Source organism: Muntiacus reevesi, chromosome 2, assembly GCF_963930625.1.
Source record: "Muntiacus reevesi chromosome 2, mMunRee1.1, whole genome shotgun sequence".
Taxonomy (NCBI): domain Eukaryota; kingdom Metazoa; phylum Chordata; class Mammalia; order Artiodactyla; family Cervidae; genus Muntiacus; species Muntiacus reevesi.
In genome coordinates this window covers 6,598,298-6,618,609 of record NC_089250.1, presented here as the reverse complement: position 1 = coordinate 6,618,609, position 20,312 = coordinate 6,598,298, and the positions used below count along the sequence as shown (strand labels likewise).

The window sequence follows — 20,312 nt, the reverse complement described above, 5'->3', positions numbered from 1 at the left end:
CCCCATGGACTGCAGCACACAAGGCCTCCCTGTCCATAACCGACTCCTGGAGTTTACTCAAACTCATGTCCATTGAGTCAGTGATGCCATCCAACCATCTTATCCTCTGTCATCCCCTTCTCCTTCCACCTTCAGTCTTTCCCAGCATCAGGGTCTATTCCAATAAGTCAGTTCTTCACATTAGGTGGCCAAAGTATTGGAGGTTCAGCTTTAGCATCAGTCTTTCCAGTGAATATTCAGGACTGATTAAGTTCACCTGAAATTTATATATTATTGTAAATCAGCTATAGCTCAAAAAAAAAAAAAAGATTAAAAAAATACTGGCATAGTCCTCCTCAAGTAAAAGTCATTGCTCATAAACATTAGTGCCTTGGATTATATTATAAATATTACATGGTGTCTAGCAAAAATGGAATCTAGAATTCCATAAATAATAACTTTATCTACCCAGAAATTTTTTTTTTCATGTTTTAAACAGTTTTGTATATGTATGAGGCTTCCCTGGTGGCTCAGCATAAAGAATCTGCCAGCAATGCAGGAGACTCATGTTCAATCCTTGGGTTGGGAAGATCCACTGGAGGGGAAGGTATGGGAACCCACTCCAGTATTCTTGCTTGTAGAATCCCGTGGACAGAGGAGCCTTGGGCTATAGTCATGACTAAAGCGACTTAGCATGCATTGCACTTATGATTGATTAGTGAACCTAAAGCTTTGACAATCAAGAGTATTTTCACTTCACTCAAAAACAACTTGCCATCCAGCCTCATAGAACTGAGGGTTAATTGCTTTGTTTTGATTTTGTCTTATTTTGTATGACTAGGTTGAGGATTGCTGAGAATGGTTTTCTTGTTGGGAGTACTATAGCTGGCTACTATAGAGTACTGTATGGTACTACAACTATAGCCTGTCATAGATATGATAGGATGGATCTGAAGAATAAGAACTGAACATAGAGAAAAAATAATTTGATTTTTCATATCAAATTTATATCTCAGAAGACATTCTATAAATATACTTACTTGATCCTTTTAAACTATAGAGAGGCATGCTTGCAGATTTTATTTAGACATACCATGTCATATTTCCTTGTCTTAAAATCCACAGGGCCTCAGCATTTGGAGGTATCAAGAATGTAACTAACTCCATCTTTAGGCTTTCTTCAGAAAAATTTGTCAGGACATCCAGACTCTAAGCAAAATCACAAATAAATTTATTAAATTATGTTCATATGAAAATTCCAATGAGAGGAGGAGACAGGAACACTAAAGAAGCCTATTTTTAAGATCATATGAAACAATCACATGGAAGTAATGAGAATGTTGTGCAAATAATGACTAATGTGAAACTAATGTGAAGTGAAGGTCGCTCAGTCGTGTCCAACTTTTTGCGACCCCATGTACAATACTATAGTTCATGGGATTCTCCAGGCCAGAATACTAGAGTGGGTAGCTTTTCCCTTCTCCAGGGAATCTTCCCAACCCAGGGATCAAACCCAGGTCTCCCACATTGCAGGTGGATTCTTTACCAACTGAGCTATCAGGGAAGCCTGAATAAGCAGAGGCCCAGTCAGGTAGAATATACTGTAAAATTATAACAAAGCCATTGGTATCTGTATGGTAGTAATTTCATCAGTGTATCAGAATAATCTAGGTATCAAGTCAGTCGCTCAGTCGTGTCCGACTCTTTGTGACCCCATGAACCGCAGCATGCCGGGCCTCCCTGTCCATCTCCAACTCCCAGAATTTAGTCAAACTCATGTCCATCAAGTTGGTGATGCCATCCAACCATCTCATACTCTGTCGTCCCCTTCTCATCCTGCCCCCAATCCCTCCCAGCATCAGGGTCTTTTCCAATGAGTCAGCTCTTCACATGAGGTGGCCGAAGTATTGGAATTTCAGCTTCAACATCAGTCCTACCAATGAACACCCAGGACTGATCTCCTTTAGGATGGACTGGTTGGATCTCCTTGCAGTCCAAGGGACTCTCAAGAGTCTTTTCCAACACCACAGTTCAAAAGCATCAATTCTTCAGCACTCAGCTTTCTTCACTGGCCAACTCTCACATCCATACATGACCACTGGAAAAACCATAGCCTTCACTAGGCGGACCTTTGTGGACAAAGTAATGTCTCTGCTTTTTAATATGCTATCTAGGTTGGTCATAACTTTCCTTCCAAGGAGTAAGCATCTTTTAATTTCATGGCTGCAGTCACCATCTGCAGTGATTTTGGAGCTCAGAAAAAAGTCAGCCACCGTTTCCACTGTTTTCCCATCTATTTGCACATATATGTGACAATGTAACATGTGATCAAGTGCATTTCAAATCAGTGGGTGAGAGATGAATTTTATAAAAAATTTATATTAGTGAAGCAGGATCTCTACTGCAGTCCTTACATTGAAATTAATTCTAGGTAGACTGAAGTTTTAAATGTAAAAACTGAAATTATAAAAGCACTATCAGAAAACATGGATAACTTATTTTCATAATTTTGGGTTACATTAGTCTGTTCTGCAAAACTCCCAACACAGAAGCCATAAAGGAGAATGATTGATAGATTTGACCACATAAACATTAAAAACTTGTCTATACAATAAAGAAAGATATAGACAAAATCAAAAGATACATGACAAACCGGGGGAAAATATTTATACTACATGTGACCAAGGAGTTTAGCAAATTAGTAAGGAAAAAAATCCAAGAACCCAGTAGAGAAATGGATAAAGCAAATTTTCAGTTTGGGATTCTGTTTGTCTCATGTGCCAGAAACCCAGCTACAGGGGCTTAACAAAAGGAGGGCTTTCCTGTTCTCACCTAAGAAGTCTGACAGCCCAAAGTGATGTCACAGTGCGCTGGGGGGCTCAGCTCTTTCTGTTAGGCTGTCTTTATGGGTGGCTTCATCCTTCATGCCCACAGAATGGCTGCTCCACCTCTAGGCCCCACATGCTAGGCAAATGGCAGCATTCAGTAAGATACATGCTAATCAGGCCTGCCCTTAACAAGCTCTGCTAGAAACTCCGCCATTTGGCCTGCCAGTTGCAAAGGAGATTGGGAAGCTGGGCAGATTTCTGTTGAAACAGAATTAGAGGTTTGTCTGAAAGGGAAAATGCCTAATGGGGAGGCAAACAAGTTGGGTGTGTCACAGATATGGAGGCAACTCACAGAGAAAGAAATGAAAATGGCTCATAGACATTTAATATTATTCATAATTAAATAAATGCAAAGGTAAATGTCCAGATGTCCACTATAGCATTATTTGTTGGAGCTTCAACTTCATCATCAGTCCTTCCAATAAGTATTCAGTGTTGATTTCCTTTTGTTTTGACTGGTTTGATCTCCTTGCAGTCCAGGGGACTCTCGAGTCTTCTCCAGCACCACAGTTTGAAAGCATCAGTTCTTCAGCACTCAGCCCTCTTTACGGTCCAACTCTCACATCCATACATGACTACTGGAAAAATCATAGCTTTGACTATACAGACCTTTGTTGGTAAAGTGATGTCTTTGCTTTTTAATACACTGCCTAGGTTTGTCACAGCTTTTCTTCCGATGAGCAAGCATCTTTAATTTCATGTCTGTAGTCACTGTCCGCAGTGATTTTGGGGCCTAAGAAAGTAAAGTCTTTTAGTGTTTCCACTGTTTCCCCATCTGTATGCCACAAAGGGATGGGATCAGATGCCATGATCTTAATATTTTGAATGCTGAGTTTTAAGCCAGCTTTTTCACTCTCCTCTTTCACCTTCATCAAGAGACTCCTTAGTTCCTCTTCACTTTATGCCATAAAGGTGATATCTGTGTATCTGAGGTTATTGGTATTTCTCCTGGCAATCTTGATTTCAGCTTGTGATTCATCCAGTCCAGCATTTGGCACAATGTACACTGCCTGTAAGTTTAAATTAAGCAGGGTGACAATATACAGCCTTGAAACACTCCTTTCCCGATTTTGAACCAGTCTCTTGTTCCATGTGTGGTTCTAACTGTTGCTACTTGACCAGCACAGCTTTCTCAGGAGGCAGGTCAGGTGGTCTGGTATTCCCATCTCTTTCAGAATTTTCCAGTTTGTTGTGATCCATACAGTCAAACGTTTTAACATAGTCAGTGAAGCAGAAGTAGATGTTTTTCTGGAACTCTCTTGCTTTTTCTATGATCCAGTGGATGTTGGCAATCTGATCTCTCATTCCTCTGCCTTTTCTAAATCCAGTTTGAACATCTGGAAGTTCTCGGTTCACGTATTGTTGAAGCCTAGCTTGGAGGATTTTGAGTATGACGCTTGCTAGCATGTGAAATGAGTACAATTGTGTGGTAGTTTGAACATTTTTTGGCATTGACCTTCTTTGGGATTGGAGTGACAACTGACCTTTTCCAGTCCTGTGGCCACTGCTGAGTTTTCCAAATTTGCTAGTATATTGAGTGCAGCACTTTCACAGCATCATCTTTGAAGATTTGTAATAGCTCAGCTGGAACTCCATCACCTCCACTAGCTTTGTTCATAGTGATGCTTCCTAAGGCCCACTTGACTTCACACTCCAGAATGTCTGGCTCTAGGTGAGTAATCACACCATTGTGGTTATCCAGGTCATGAAGATCTTTTTCGTATACTTCTTCTGTGTATTCTTGCCACCTCTTCTTAATATCTTCTGCTTCTGTTAGATCCATACCGTGTCTGTCCTTTATTCTGCACATCCTTGCATGAAGTGTTCTCTGTTAGGGATTCACATTCTCATCCTGTTGTCATTGCTTAAGGGTGAGGTTGTGGAATCCTGGATCCCTCCACATGCAAGTAGTGTGTTGGGCTGGTATAGTCAGAATCCCTGTCAATTAAAAAAAAAAAAAAGTCTCCTGTCATTTCTAGAATAGTATCAGATACATACATTCAGTGTTTGGTTAAGGCAAGAAAGAGGCTTTAATGGAAACCTTAATTTGGTTTCTTGCTGTTAATCTTTGTGGCAGAATCAGTAAATTTATCCAAAGATTGAATGTCTCTCTGATACATTTTTATTCTGATTATAATTTAGAGTTTTATGTTGTAAAATAAATTAATTTCTCCTGTATTTCAAATTTTGTTAGATAAAAGATTTCAAAAGAGTCATTCACCCCACTCAAATCAGCTCTCCCAACTCAGCTCAACTCAACCTGACTCATTGCAACTCTCCTCTGTAAGGAGTTCACTTGCAGTCTTTAAAACTATGCTTATCACCAGAAAGCCACACCTCAGGATGCCGCTCTGGGGCTGTGGTGGAGGTGGGGTTCTGAGGAGCAGGCGTGTCCTTAGGGTTGGCATGAGAGGCTCTGGACCGGTCATGTGGTGCCTTGCTCATCTCTTCCCCCTCAGTGCTTCCGTGGGCCATTTTTCTTCCTGTGCCTCAGCTTATGCCTTTCTTTCCTTCAGTTTCTCACCTGCCTAGCTTAGTAATGATCCTTCCTTTGGGATTTTTGTGGGAACAGGAAAGGAGAGAAGGCAATTAATATCTGTCTCATAGCATGACGTTGTCAATCTTGAAGGCATCTCAAAGGTAGAAGAATAGAGTGGCTTTTCATTAACGGAGCTGTCATCTCTGAACTCAATAACTAGATCCTCTCGTTATGTTATGTGGTCTTCATGTCATTCTGCAGTACTTCACATCTGTGAAAGTTATGTTGACTAACTTAAATGCATCTTTAGAGGAGAAGTCCTTGGTCTTTCAGGAAGTATGAACTATTAGCCTGTTTTTGTGTCTAAAGAGTATTTATAATCTCTCTTGTTCTTTTAAGTTAGAGGTGTGTTTTCAGTAGGGAACACTTGTTATTTCCAAGTCCATTTTCTTGTTTACTGGACCTCCAAACAAATCATCATCATCATTCTTCCCTCTCTCTCTCACCCTTTTGCTCACCCCTGCCGTCCTGCACCCTTATCAATATATCTTTCTCGAAACGTGTAATTCCTGGAAAAGAAAATGCCATTCAACTGGTTTGTCATCCAGACTTTAAAAAGAGAAAGCAATGCACAGAATTGTATTGAAAAGACAAGGTTTCTTTGTTAACTGCGACAGGAAAGCAGAATACTAGGAGCTGCCTTCTGGCTATAGAATAGACTCTCTTGATCAGTTCTCACATGTTGAAGAGGAAGTGTTGTATCAGGTTTTGCAAAAGGAGGTCTAATGCTTTGGCTTACTGGCCTCAGATAATTTCTGGTTGCTGCTGGTGGGGAGACACGAAGCTTTAAAACCATACTCCTGTTAGAACCGATAAAGACATTAGACTTACTGGTCTAGTCTGTCAGTTTTTCTGATGAGGGAAGAAAGCAAGGTTCATAGCGATAAAGTGGCTGGTCCAAGTTCAAGTGAACAGCACCAGGCTCCTGGTTGTGTAGCCCGGTCTTCTATCCATGTGTGCTTTCTGGACGTCTGGGGATTTGTCTGTCCGTCCGTGCCTCCACTCCTGTAGGCTTACCCCCTAGCCAAAGCCAGGCCTGTCGGATTTCCTGTCTGCCGAGGTCTGATTGGCGGTGTCCGAGAGTGGGAAAGCTGACAAGGACAGGGTCTCGCGGTGGCGAAGGCCGTGTCAGGCATGCTGCTCTGGCGCTCTCCGTGGATGGCCACTACCTCTGCCCGGGAGAAGCTGTTTCCCGCTGTCCCTGACACCCCTCACACCCCTATGCTTCCAGGAGTCTGTTTGTTCTTCCTTTTGGATTTCATGAGCCAGTGAATCCATCTTTTTACTTAAAATCATGCTAATCGGGATTCTGACACTAGCAGTGAAAAGAATATGGATTAGTATTCCCGTTAACTTTTCTGCATTCATATTTACAGGGATTTTCTTCTTAAATTTCTTCAAATTTTTCATCCTTAAAGATATGGCACAAATACAATCAGCAGATGTCTCATTTGTGTACAGTCTGGATTTACAATCTTAATGAATATACAGATTATACACATTTGATCAGAGTGAATATGTTTCTTAGCATCTGTAATTATAATTTCATTATATAGTAGTTATAGATTTGGGTGTTTTAAGAATCAATTTGAGATACTTTAGTAGTGTAAATTAATTTTTATTATTTCTTTGTTTCTTTTAATCTTTATTTTATGCAACCACTTACATATGAAACTTTGAATTGTCTTAGTTAATTTTTGCCTCCCAATTCCATATTTGATTATAGAAAGCATATCACAGAGCCGAATATTCACTCTAAGTGAATTTTTCTTACTGGGAAGAATAAGAATGTTGTTACCTTTTATACAACAGTGTTTAATATTTTAACTTGGAAAATTGATACCCTGTCACCACCACCATCCAGTCACTGAATATCAGTTGAGACTAGTTGCGGCTGTTGTAGAAGTTTAATCAGGAAGGTATAGAAATAGATCTTGTTCAACATGGTACTCTTCGAGGATGAGCAAAATGTTGAAGTCTGTTCTTACCATTAAGATTTCTACCACCAAATGTTTAAGTAGCACCTCTGAGGTTACAAAGTTCGTATATGTAAATTGAACCCTCACAACAACTCAGAAAGGTGTTTTATAATATCCATGATTTATAGTTGAAGAAACTGAAGCATAGAAATTAAAAAAAAAAAAATGTCTTGCTTAAGACCACACAGTTACTACCTTGAGAATCAAAACAGGGTCTTCTGTCTGAGCCAGTATTGGTTTGGTTTGCTTTTTAAAACACCACAGTGATTATATGAAATCTGAGTATTTCCATGAAGTTTTTAGAATCTTCAAATATAGCACTTTAATCATTATTTCATTAAATCATTGAATGAATGCACCTTGAGGGTGAGGAGCCCTGATTTGAGCTTCCGTGGTGCCCAGGAGACCCAACACCCTTTCCGAGCACCCATGGTACACGGCAGTGCTGTGGGCAGGACTGTGTGTATGTGTGGCAGGGCGCTAGGGATCGGGCAAGGCCGTGAACAAGTTCATGTACTTTGTTAGTCACTAAGAGGGCCTCAAAGGTGGGTCAGATACTCTCACCCTAAAGTGGTGAGAGTATACTCACCTTCTGTATAAACGGCCTTGGAGCTAAAGAATAAACTTCAGGGACTTCCATGGTGCTCTCACGGTAGGGACTGCATACTTCCTCTGCAAGGGCACACGCTTGATCCCTGGTTGGGGAACTAAGATTCCCACATGCCACATGACCTGGCCAAGAAGTAAACAAAATTTAAAAAGAAAGAAATAAGGAAAAAATAATAGATTTCAGTTCATGGGGGTAAAGGAGCTGGGAAGCACAGTTCACAACAGTGGGCCCAGGGGGGAAATCTTAAGGAAATGTAATTTAGGAAGTCCAGTTTGGCTGGAGTGATGTGTGCAAATAAATAGGGATGTAAGGTTGGGAAGAGAGGAAGGCAGGTCTGGGCTAAGGAGTTTAGACATTGTTCCATGAGCACTTGGGAGTCATTGAACATTTCTGAATGGTTTAATGGTGTAATCACAGCTGGGGTGCATATTTCTTATTAGAGTAAACTTTGATGTCTGTTTTCCGCACCAACATCTATTCTACGAACAACCCTATTGGTTCCGCCTGCAGAATGTACCCTGCACCCACCCTCTGCTGACTGTCTCCACTGCCACCAGGCTCACCCAAACCACTGGAAACTCATAAACAGGCTTTTTCAGTGGTTTCCTGCTTCCACACTTGCCCGGTGATCTATTCCGAACAGCAGGGTAACCTTATACAAATGTAAATGAACACTAGCACTGTCCTGGTTAAAGCCCTTTGTCATCTTTGACTACACTTTGAGTAAAATCCAAGCTTCTTGCTGGGCTCACAAGCCCCATGTAACCTTATGTGAGGTGGCCTTGCCTTTCCCTGAACTCAGATTCTGCCCTCCCTTCCCCTCCATCATCTAGTTTGGCCACTCCAGCCTCCTTTTATTTACTGAACATCCATGCTCCTCCTCACCTCAGAGTATCTGCGTTTGCTGGTTCATCCTCCTGGAATGTTCTTTCAACAGATCTTCACGTGATTGGTGCCTTACAAAGATGCCTTCTCTTGACACTTGACTTAAAGCGTTAGCCCCAGTCACATCTGTCAGCATTTGCCGGGATACGTTTTCTTCACAGCACTTCCTATCAGCTGGGTGGGTTCCTTGTTGATGTATGAGTTCATTACCTGTCTCCCAACCTGCTCAGCTGGATGTGGGCAGGAGCCTTGTTTGTTCACTGTAGCATCCCCAGTGCCCCATGAGTCCTGGCACATCGTACACATTCCTTTATTAATTAAAGGGTGTGTGATTGGAGCAGGAAGGACCAGGAGAGTGAACAAGGGTCCTGTTGGTGGGAAGGACATGGCAGGAGCAGGTGCAGCCACAAGGAACTCATATGACTTGATGTGGTTTGAAGAGTTGAGTCCTTGGAGAAGGAAGAGGTGGAAGGTTTTGTGCTTGGGTAAGCAATGGACCTTCCCTGGTGGCTAAGTGGTAAAGAATCTGCCTGCAATAAGGAGATGCAGAAGACACAGGTTCGATCCCTGGGGCAGGTAGATGCCTGGAGGAAGACATGGAAACTCACTGCAGTATTCTTGCCTGGGAAATCCCATGGATAGAGGAGGCGAGCAGGCTACGGTCCATGGGGTCACAAACAGTTGGACATGACTGAGTGACTAAGCACACAGAGACGCGTTATGAGGCCCCTAGGAGAAGTTCCTGGATGTGGTGGGAAAGGAACATCTGTAGAGGTGCCAAGAGCCTTCATGTAGGTGTGGTGGGATGTAATTGTATCCCTAGTTTCCTGTTCTGAGAGGTTCTGCTGCAAAGCAGGCACGATCATGGGCTCAGAGAAACATGGGAGGAAGCTTTCCTCCCCAGCTCTGGCATGGCTGTAACACATTATGGAACCACTCTGAACCTCAGGTTCTTTGTCTATAAAATGATCATAAAAAGGTTTCTCATGGTGGTTCTGGAAATAAAACTATAGAACATGACAGTATGGATCTAGGGCCTTAGGATGGCTTCTTGGTGGCTGTGAATTCCCTGTCTCCTTTCCCTCTTCTCCGAGGGGCTGAGGAGAAAAGACTGTACTCTGGTTCTGCAGTTTAAATATGTGTTGCTTTTTGTTGCAAAGCTGTGTGTGTGTGCGCGCGCGTGCATGCACATGCGCATGCACACATGAATTAAAAAGACAAGCAGTGCCCCTCGGCTTATCCTGAAAATAGGTAGTTCCTTGTCCCGACCCTCCTAAGCTCCTATTTTTAACTCTCTTAACTATTTTTTTTTCTAAAACTTACATCTATAATTCAACATAACATGCCTATACTACTATTTCTTGATCTTTCCATCTTAAATACTATTTGAATATCAAATTTAGATGTTATCATCTTTACATCAGGGAAGGTAAGCATTTAGTTCCTTTATATTTCCAACTTCCAGCCTACACTCACCCACATAGGCTTTTTCTCTTCTTATTGTATTATATTCTTGTTTTTTAGTTCATCCATATGGATAAGTTTATATTTTTTACTCTAGCCATTGACATATGAGCTATATAGTGTGCTGTGATTCTAATTTCATTTTCTGTAGAAATTTGTATTTTGTCTGCAGTTAATATCTGCCTCACTTTTTTTTTTTTTTAACCACTCTTTTATTCTCTGTCTTCCCTCAAAATGTGAGACATTTCCTCTCAATAATTTAAAACTCATCATGTACCTTATAAGTGTAAATTTTTTCCCATTTGGAAATACCTTTCCAGCTTCCTCTGGCTCTCTGTCATTTTGGTTCATTGACTCTCCAAGTCTGTCTGTAGCTGTGCATCACCCAGGAATATGTTTGTCTTCTCTTGTCTTGAAGCCCCGTTCCCAGATCTTCATTTCTTTCTCATTATTTCCCTTATTCATTAATTTTGCCAAGGTACTTTTGTCCTGCAGCTTTCTGAGAAAGAGTGCACGGGAGGTGAATTCTTTGAGACTTTGTCCAGCTTCAATCTCCTTTCATGTTTGATTGACATTTTGGCCAAGGATAGACTTCTAGGTTGGAAATAATTTTCTCTCTGCATTTTGAAAATGTTACCTCCTAATCTTCTAGATCCCAGTGTTGCTGTTGAGAAATCCAATGCCATTATAATCCCCTTGCCTTCCCGGTGATCATTTTTTCCCATTTGGAAATTTTTTAGACCTTTCTTTTCTCAGTATTTTGGTATTTCATAGTGATACATCTTCATGGCACTTTTTTTTCCCTCCATGAATTATACTGGGAGGTTTATGAGCCTTTTCAGTCTGAACACTCATCCTTCAATTCTTGGAACTGTTTTTTATTTCTTTTGAAATTTATTCCCTTTCATTTTAAAAAGTTTGTTCTCTTTGAAACTCCTTTTAATCAAATATTGAATCTTCTGGCCTGTTGTGATTAAAAATGTTTTTTTCTCTCATGTCTTACCTCTTTCTTTCTCTTCTTGTGTTTTTGGGGGTTGTAACTTACAGGATCTTAGTTCTTCAACCAGGGGTCAAACCTGGGCCCTCCCAGTGAAAGTGCCAAGTCCTAACCACTGGACTGCCAGGGAATCTTTCCCCTTCCCCCGCCTTAAAAAAATTTTTTTTCTTCTGCTCAAAGTATTTGCCTAAGTTTTCCCTTTGTTACCTTTTTGCTTTTTTGCTCTCTGTGATTCCCAGAGGCCTAATGGAAACAGCTAGTGATTTTAGGTTATCTGTGAGGAGAAAGGAAAGATATACCCATTTGAATGCAGAGTTCCAAAGAACAGCAAGAAGAGATAAGAAAGCCTTCCTCAGAGATCAGTGCAGAGAAATAGAGGAAAGCAATAGAATGGGAAAGACTAGAGATCTCTTCAAGAAAATTAGAGATACCAAGGGAACATTTCATGCAAAGGTGGGCTCAATAAAGGACAGGAATGATATGGACCAAACAGAAGCAGAAGATATTAAGAAGAGGTGACAAGAATACACAGAAGAACTATACAAAAAAGATCTTCATGACCCAGATAATCACGATGGTGTGATCACTCACCTAGAGCCAGACATCCTGGAATGTGAAGTCAAGTGGGCGTTAGGAAGCATCACTACAAACAAAGCTAGTGGAGGTGATAGAATTCCAGTTCAGCTATTTCAAATCCTAAAATATGATGCTGTGAAAGTGTTGCACTCAATATGCCAGCAAATTTGGAAAACTCAGCAGTGGCCAGAGCACTGGAAAGGATCAATTTTCACTCAATCCAAAAGAAAGGCAATGCCAAAGAAAACTCAAACCACTGCACAGTTGTACTCATCTCACACACTAGTAAAGTAATGCTCAAAATTCTCCAAGCCAGGCTTCAACAGTGTGTGAACCATCAAATTCCAGATGTTCAAGCTGGTTTTAGAAAAGGCAGAGGAACCACTGATCAAATTGCCAACATCCACTGGATCATTGAAAAAGCAAGAGAGTTCCAGAAAAACATCTATTTCTGCTCTATTGACTATGCCAAAGCCTTTGACTGTGTGGAACACAACAAACTGGAAAATTCTGAAAGAGATGGGAATATCAGACCACCTGACCTGCCTCTTGAGAAATCTGTATGTAGGTCAGGAAGCAACAGTTAGAACTGGACATGGAACAACAGACTGGCTCCAAATGGGAAAAGGAGTGTGTCAAGGCTGTATATTGTCACCCTGCTTATTTAACTTCTATGCAGAGTATATCATGAGAAATGCTGGGCTGGATGAAGCACAAACTGGAATCAAGATTGCTGGGAGAAAGATTAGTAACCTCAGATATGCAGATGACACCACCCTTATGGCAGAAAGTGAAGAACTAAAGAGTTTCTTGATGAAAGTGAAAGAGGAGAGTAAAACAGCTGGCTTAAAGCTCAACATTCAGCAAACTAAGCTCATGGCATCCAGTCCCATTGCTTCATGGCAGTAGATGGGGAAACAGTGGAAACAACGGCAGACTTTATTTTTGGGGGCTCCAAAATCACTGCAGATGGTGATTGCAGCCATGAAATTAAAAGATGCTTACTCCTTGGAAGGAAAGTTATGACCAACCGAGATAGCATATTAAAAAGCAGAGACATTACTTTGTCAACAAAGGTCCGTCTAGTCAAGGCTATGGTTTTTCCAGTAGTCATGTATGGATGTCAGAGTTTGACTATAAAGAAAGCTGAGTGCCAAAGAATTGATGCTTTTGAACTGTGGTGTGGAGAAGACTCTTGAGAGTCCCTTGGACTGCAAGGAGATCTAACCAGTCCATCCTAAAGGAGATCAGTCCTGGGTGTTCTTTGGAGGGACTGATGTTGAAGCTGAAACTCCAGTATTTTGCTCACCTGATGTGAAGAGCTGACTCATTGGAAAAGACCCTGATGCTGGGGAAGATTGAGGGCCAGAGGAAAAGGTGACAAGAGAGGATGAGATGGTTGCATGGCAACACCAACTCAATGGACATGAGTTTGAGTAACCTCCGGGAGTTGGTGATGGAGAGGGAGGCCTGGTGTGTGGTGGTCCGTGGGGGTCACAAAGAGGTGGACACACCTGAGCGATTGCACTGAACTGACTGAACTGTGCTCTCTAAGCACCAAGGAACTGAGCTGAAATCCCTCTGTGTGTGAGTCACACTTGTCATCTTGAAGCCGTCACCATAAAGCAAGGACGGGTGATGTTTTTAGGTTCTCTCAAGTAGGTTCTTAGTCTTGAATTGGTTGGAATTGAGACTGGAAATACTCTTGAGACTGAAAAGGAATGACCCAGTCTCTTGCTTGGAGGGTATCAGCCTTCTCGCATGCATGGAGCCTGTGGGTGAAGAGAGCAGGTGGTTTCACATAAAGGCTCCCCTTCAGCCCCTAACTTCAGTGTGGAGCCTCCCTCCCACCCTGGGCTGAGACCAATGACCCGAGCCTCCAGTCCCTCTGGTTCACCCTCTCTAGAGAGTAAATATCCTGCTTCCTCTAGGGCTGGGGAGGAGTAACTTCCTCTCTAGACAGGAATCTGGGACTTGAGATCAAGTGTCAGCAAACTTTCTGTAAAGAACCAGAGAGTAGATTTTAGACTTTGCGGGCAACACTTTGGTCTCTATCACAGATTTTTCTCTTCCTCTTCCTTCTCCTTCTCTCTCTCTTAAAAAAGCAAAGCAAACAAACCAAAAAACCCTTTAAAATATAAAATAAACATTCTTTGCTTGCAGACAGCACAAAAATAGGCTGTGAACTAGACAGGTCATAGTTTACCCACCCTGGGCCAGAAGATCCTTTTGGACCCTCTGAACCGACCAGCTTTATTTCAGGCGCACCCTGCATTCCTGCCTCCAGAACTTGAAGCCTCCGATTTCTGGTCTTTAGATTTTATGATAAAACTGGAGTGGCTTCTTATAGGTGTCCCCCAACTCCAAGCAGCCTTTTTCCTTCCTCCCCCCCTACCCCCCCGCCCATGGAGGTTTTCCCAGGTCCTCTAGGTGAGCAACTAGTTGTCTGTCTTCCTTCTCTTTTCTAAAAGGCCTGCTTTTCTGTTTTCCCCTTGTCTCTTTCTCTGTCCTTATTGGGCCATGGCTCTTTTTTTTTTTTTCTTCCCTTTCCCCCAGTTTACTGAGATTTGAGAAAGGAGTGGAGATAAATGCGTGTATTTAATCCACTAAGTTTAACCAGAAGCTCCCCCCAAATCCAATTTGGCTGGGTTTTATTTTTATGACTTTCTTTGATAGCACTTGGGTTAATTTTGCATTTGTTCTCCACGTGCTCACTTGCTGTGCCAGATGTTCGAAGAAGATGTCCTTGGGGAGGAAAAAGGAGGGGCTTTAAAACGCGGTGCTGCTGAGATGCTCACAATGGTTCAGTGTGTGAGATCTCTCCGAAGCACGGCCGTTTCTAACCACCAGACTCTCAGAAATACAGTTTCACCCTTATTTGTGTAAACCATCAGGAGCATTTTTAAATGTTTGTCATAAACTCTGTGGCTTTTTGTTGAAAATTGAATTTAAGGTAGTAAATGAAAGCTTTTGGTGGCATGCCCCTGACAGCAGGGAGAGCCTGGTAAGTGATCCCAAAGAGCTGATCAAAGGGAGCTGCTGAACATTTTTTGCTGTATTTGTGTTTTGGGCCTTTAATCTGGCAGTGTTTCCAATTCCATTCTGAATACGGTCATGCACGCGCCTCCCCTGCTCATGTCTCCTTGGCAGCGTCTGGCACTGTCTCTGCCTGTTAGGGCTCAAGCCTGCCTTTACCATCCAGCCTGGATAAGGTACGAACAACAGCGAGTGTCAGAAAATAGGCATCTTTCAAAGTCTTACTCATCCCACACCTTTGTTCCCATAATCAAATGAAAACTGGGAGTGAAAAGAGTGAAATGAACTGAAAATGACCACCGGTCGTTTGTGCCTAGGCTCACCTTTCCTGGCCAGCGAAGACGGCGTGCTCGGAGGGGTGATTGTCCTCCGGTCCTGCTGGTGTTCTGCAGAGCCTGACTCTTCCCCAGATAAGCAGACGCTTCTGGGTAAGTTAAAGTTACACAGCACGTGGGTACCTCTCTCTTTCCTTTTTTTCCGAGACATGGACAGATTTATATCCTTACGTTGATCATTTTAACCTGTGGGTGGGCCAGGATATTTTAGTGATAGGTGTACATATCTCTATTTCACTGACCTCTCTGCCCAGGTTAACGTCTACAAGGTGAATATTCATTTCAGAGTATATGATTATAGCATGTTTTCCAAATGGACTGAGAACCTAGCACCTTTACTAAAGCCCAGTATTAAGAATATCGGACCATGTATTTATCCCCTGCCTTATTTGACAGACCATTTGAGATGACCCATAGCAGTAAACACAGTAACACAGAGAGAAGCTTCTTCCTCTTCTCCTCCCCGAAAGGAATCAGAATCATGTGAAGACCTACTGGCCTAGAAGTTCACCCTGGCTTCATGGCTCATTAGCTGTGATGCCTTCATGCATTAGTCTCACTGTTCTCTGCCACTTCCTCCTCCATATTAGAAGGATGTCTGCCCTGCCTGCTCATAATGCTGTGGTGAGGAAGGGTCCCATGAGTATCTTGCAGATTTGCAGATGCCCACCCAGATGTGTGGCTCTGTCTCTAGCAACGTGCCCCAGTGGGGATGGAGCCCAGCCCACCCTCCGTTCGACAGGGCACAGGCTTGTGGGGGAGCCTCCACCCACAGAGGTGCCTTTTCCTAAGCCATTCATCCAGAGCGAGGGGCCTTCAAAAACCCACATGAAGGTGTCACATAAGCTAGCAGGGCCCCTATATGTTATTTTTCTTTAACTGACTTTTTAATCGAACTGTATATTCATTCAGAAAAGTGCACAAATCATTATAACTGCAACTGCTTGGAAAACATTACAAACTGAAGCCACCCATGTGACCAGCATGTAGATAGAAGGTAGAACTTTACTATAACCCGAAGCTCACATATAACCCTTCCCCATCTCTGCTCCATCAAAGTTAGTAACCGTTCAAACTTCCAACACCTTGATTAGTTCTATTTGGTTTTGTATTTTGTATAAATAGCATCAGAATATGTTTTCTTGGTGTCTGATGTCTTCAGTGAATGTTAAACCTGTTAAATTCATCTATGTTACTTGTGATAGTACTTAGTTCACTTTCATTGCTACATAGTAGTCCATTATGTACAGTTATACTACTGTATATGGTTATCCATTCTTCTGGTTTTGTTTTTTTTTTTTTTTTTTTAATAAGCACTACAAGTCATTCTCAGGGCTGTGGTAGTTCAACTCTTTGTATAAAATTCCTTTTATCAAGTATGGTTGACACCTGATCTGTATTGTATGATTGTTGTGAATTGCTGTAGTACAAGTCCCTTCCTATTTTGAAGTTTTATGAGTCTATAAAATTGAAAAATGAGCATTTCTTATTGAGGATAAAAATTAGTTTTTCTTTAGAAGCCTGAAGAACTTCCATAAAAATCTTTCCTCTCATTTGCCAAAGGTGGAGGGTGGGAAACACTGCCCTTTTATAGAAAATGATTCTTTCTCCACCTGATCACCAACTTCATAATTTTTCTTGCTATATTTTCTTCCTGTTTCCACCCACTATACTTAGTACCCATGTTGTTCCTGGCCAAAAAAAAAATTTTTTTTAAACCGAGGCAAATAATTACTTGCTTCTTTGGTATGCTAATCATTGTTGAAACCTTTGAATATCTTCCACAGTTAGGTAGCAGGGACTTTGTCTTTAAAATATGCAGAGAGGGACTTTCCTGGTGGTCCAGTGGCTAAGACTCTGAGCTCACAATTCAGGGTGTCCAGGTTCCAGTCCTGGTTGGGGAACTAGATCCCACATGCTGCAACTAAGAGTTGGCGTGTCCCAACTAAAGATCCCACATACTGAAACAAATATCAAAGATCCAACGTGCCACACTAAGACCTCGTGCAGCTCCAAATAAATACATAAATAAAAATAAATATTAAAAAACAACCTTTAAAAAAATCAAATAAAATGTGCAGAGGATGTTCCTGAGCCTTCCATAAAAACTCAGAAAAAGTCTTTAGTCCTGGGAGGCAGGGTAGGGGACAGTTATTGAAACTGTTTCATAGCCTGCTGCTAGAATGGAGTTTCTGTTCTTTACTGAGCCTGGGTTTTCACCCATTCAAGTTAATCCTGGAAATTGTAATTTTTTGTTGTTGTTGTTTGTCCTTTCATTATTGGAGTTAAAAGTATATTTAAAGATAAGTCATAGAATTTTAGCTCATGTTAGTTTTTATCACCAAAGTGGTCATTCGTACACTGGTTCCTATTCTCCATGTCAAGAAGAAGAATAAAATATAAAGTGTTGCTTTATGAAATAAGTGAAGTCTTGCCATCTGTATGTGAAGTTTATTAAAACCTGTTGAACGCAGGTTCCTATCAGCTTCTACCAGTGATGTGGGTTTTTACATATTTTGCTTTAAGAAACGTACACATGTTCAGTATGTGGTGAGAAAGTAAATGTGTACAGAAGGATAGAAAGAAGATGTGAAGGTCACCTTCGCTACCCAGTTCCCAGAGCTGTCAGCCCCTGATCCTGGTTATTCTCGTGGGATTCACCTTCATTCTATAGAATGTGCTCCTATTCTGTTTCTCCATTAATCAGTAACTTGTGACTCCCTTGGGGGAAAAAATTAAGAGAGAGCTCGTACCACACTCCCCATCACCTTTCCTCCTGACTTTTGTGAGAACTCTAACCTGAAGGTATATATTTAATTTTATTGCAACTTTAATGTGCTATTTCCTGACTCATCAGCTTTTATCATCTCTTCCAACCATCCCTCACCCCTCGGACTATGTAGGCTGCTTTCCTCTTCCTCCACGATTCCCAGCCCTCACCTCAACCTCTAGCAACCACACCACTGTTGTCATGGTAACATTGCATTCTGTTCTACAGCCAACTTGCTTTCTGCACTCTGATTAGAGTTTGATTCCAAACAGTGACAATTAGTAACCAGCATTGGCAGTGTCATGATTATGTAAATATTATTCACTGCAGATCCCAGGAGTAGAAGATTAGACCCATCAGCGAGGAAGTATCTGCCATAAGCCCCTGCCTGTAAAAGGAGAATGTTTCAAACATCAAACTCCAGTGGGTTCCTCTGTGCTTTACCAGGCCAGAGCAGGCCACAGCGTAATTTGCTTCATGTTTGGCCCATGACTTCTCATTTATCACTTTATAAAACTCTCTTAAAAATATAACTTCATCAACTCATGGCTCCTTAATGTTTGGTAATATCGAGTAACCAGGAAGGCTCAGAAGTCTTTCTTTCCTATACATCCAAACAAAACAAAAACAATTCCCCAAATTTAAAACAAAACAAAACCCACTTAACTGCTGTATGTATCAGTTTTTTTGTATAATTATATACAATATACATATACTTTTTTGTATAATATATATACAATATATATTGTTTTGTAAAGTATATGTACTTTTTAGTATATTTGTATACTAATATATATACTTTTTTGAATATAGTATAATCAAAATAATCTCAAACTTCAGCTTTTTCCATATTGACTCTCTTTTCTGAAAATCATCAGTAGCATTTCCATTACATCACAAACGCAGTTTCAATCAAACCCCATTGCCACTTAACGGAGTTTCCAGGAAGCCATTACCCAGCTTCCCCTCTTGACAAGAGCCACAGGGGCAGCTTCAAGGGTGGGATGGCTCAAGAACAGACCCTTTCAAGGTTTGGCTTTTGTTACTGGTTCAGGAATACAGTTGGACAATCCCGGGTAAAGAGTAACTTTCAAAGTCCTCTTGCATGACTTTGTTGTGTGTGCTTTGTCCACAAATTGTTTGAGAGAGATGGAGTTTAATTCCCTCCCCAGTGACTCCCTCCATTGCATAAGAATAAGTCAGGGTGACAGTCTGTGACTTCCAAGGTGAGGTCAGAAAACGTGTTGGTTTACTCACTCCAGGAAAGACCAGCGGCCGTGTCACGAGGACACTCAAGCAGCCCACGGAAGGGTCCCTGTGGCAAAAAACCGTGACCGCCTTCCAACCGCCAGCAAGGCGCTGGGGCTTCCTGCCCACAGCCTTGGCCCCAGGGCAACCTGCAGATGCCAGGATCTGGGCAGGTTTCTGGACTGAAATCTCATGTTGTTGTCCAGTCACTCAATCGTGTCTGACACTTTGTGACCCCAAGGGTTGCAGCAAGCCAGTCTTCCCTGTCCTTCACCATCTCCTGGAGTTTGCTCAGACTCATGTCCATTGAGTCGGTGATGCCACCCAACCATCTCATCTTCTGTTGTCCCCTTCTCCTCCTGTCCTCATTCCCTCCCAACATCGGGGTCTTTCCATGAGAGAGGCTGGACAAGAACCACCCAGCATAGGCACTCCTGAACTCCTAGTCTGCAGAAACTTAGATAATGAAATGTTTGTCATTTTAAACCGCTACATTTTGGCATAATTTATGCAGTGATAGATAAGAAATCAACCTTTGAAATGCTCTCCCTGCCAAATGGTCCTCTGGTTTGTCTAAAGAACTACAGGGATGAATCAGGTGTCCTGTTGCATCTTGAGGCAGCTCAGGCCATCAGGCCTTCCAGTTGCATCAGTGGGTTCCACTTCTCTGCTCTGGGAATCCTCTCGGATAAAGGTGATGAGTGCCCCCTTACTTTGCAGGCCCGAATCACTCTTTCCCAGAAGGTTTCTTAAGCCTCTGCAACCTCTAGGCTCCCCACCTCTATCCATCTCCTACCTCCATCCTGCCTCCAGACCTCTCCCTCTATGACACAGGGAACCTAACCACGTCTCAGAAACACAGAAGCTGGCTGTCCTGAAGCAGAAAGGGCGAAAATGAGAACTTGACTGAATCGTGGCTTAGAGAGCCACACCAACCCCGGCATTAGAGAGATGGTGGTCGAAAAAGAACCACAGAAGTATATGTGACTGGTGTACTGCTTGTTTA

At 41.9% G+C, this 20,312-nt stretch overlaps 1 protein-coding gene across 4 annotated transcripts in view; it reads left to right on the top strand.

Moving 5' to 3' along the window:
• Positions 1-20,312, top strand: part of TASP1 (taspase 1) — a 251,874-nt gene that overhangs the window by 184,749 nt on the left and 46,813 nt on the right. For all 4 annotated transcript variants that reach the window (XR_010661275.1, XM_065919536.1, XM_065919537.1 and 1 more), the window contains one exon: positions 15,271-15,381. Coding sequence is in view for 3 of the 4 variants with exons in the window: in XM_065919536.1 (XP_065775608.1) it covers positions 15,271-15,381 (111 nt within the window). In the remaining variant the exon portion in view is untranslated. The remainder of the gene's footprint in view (positions 1-15,270; positions 15,382-20,312) is intronic.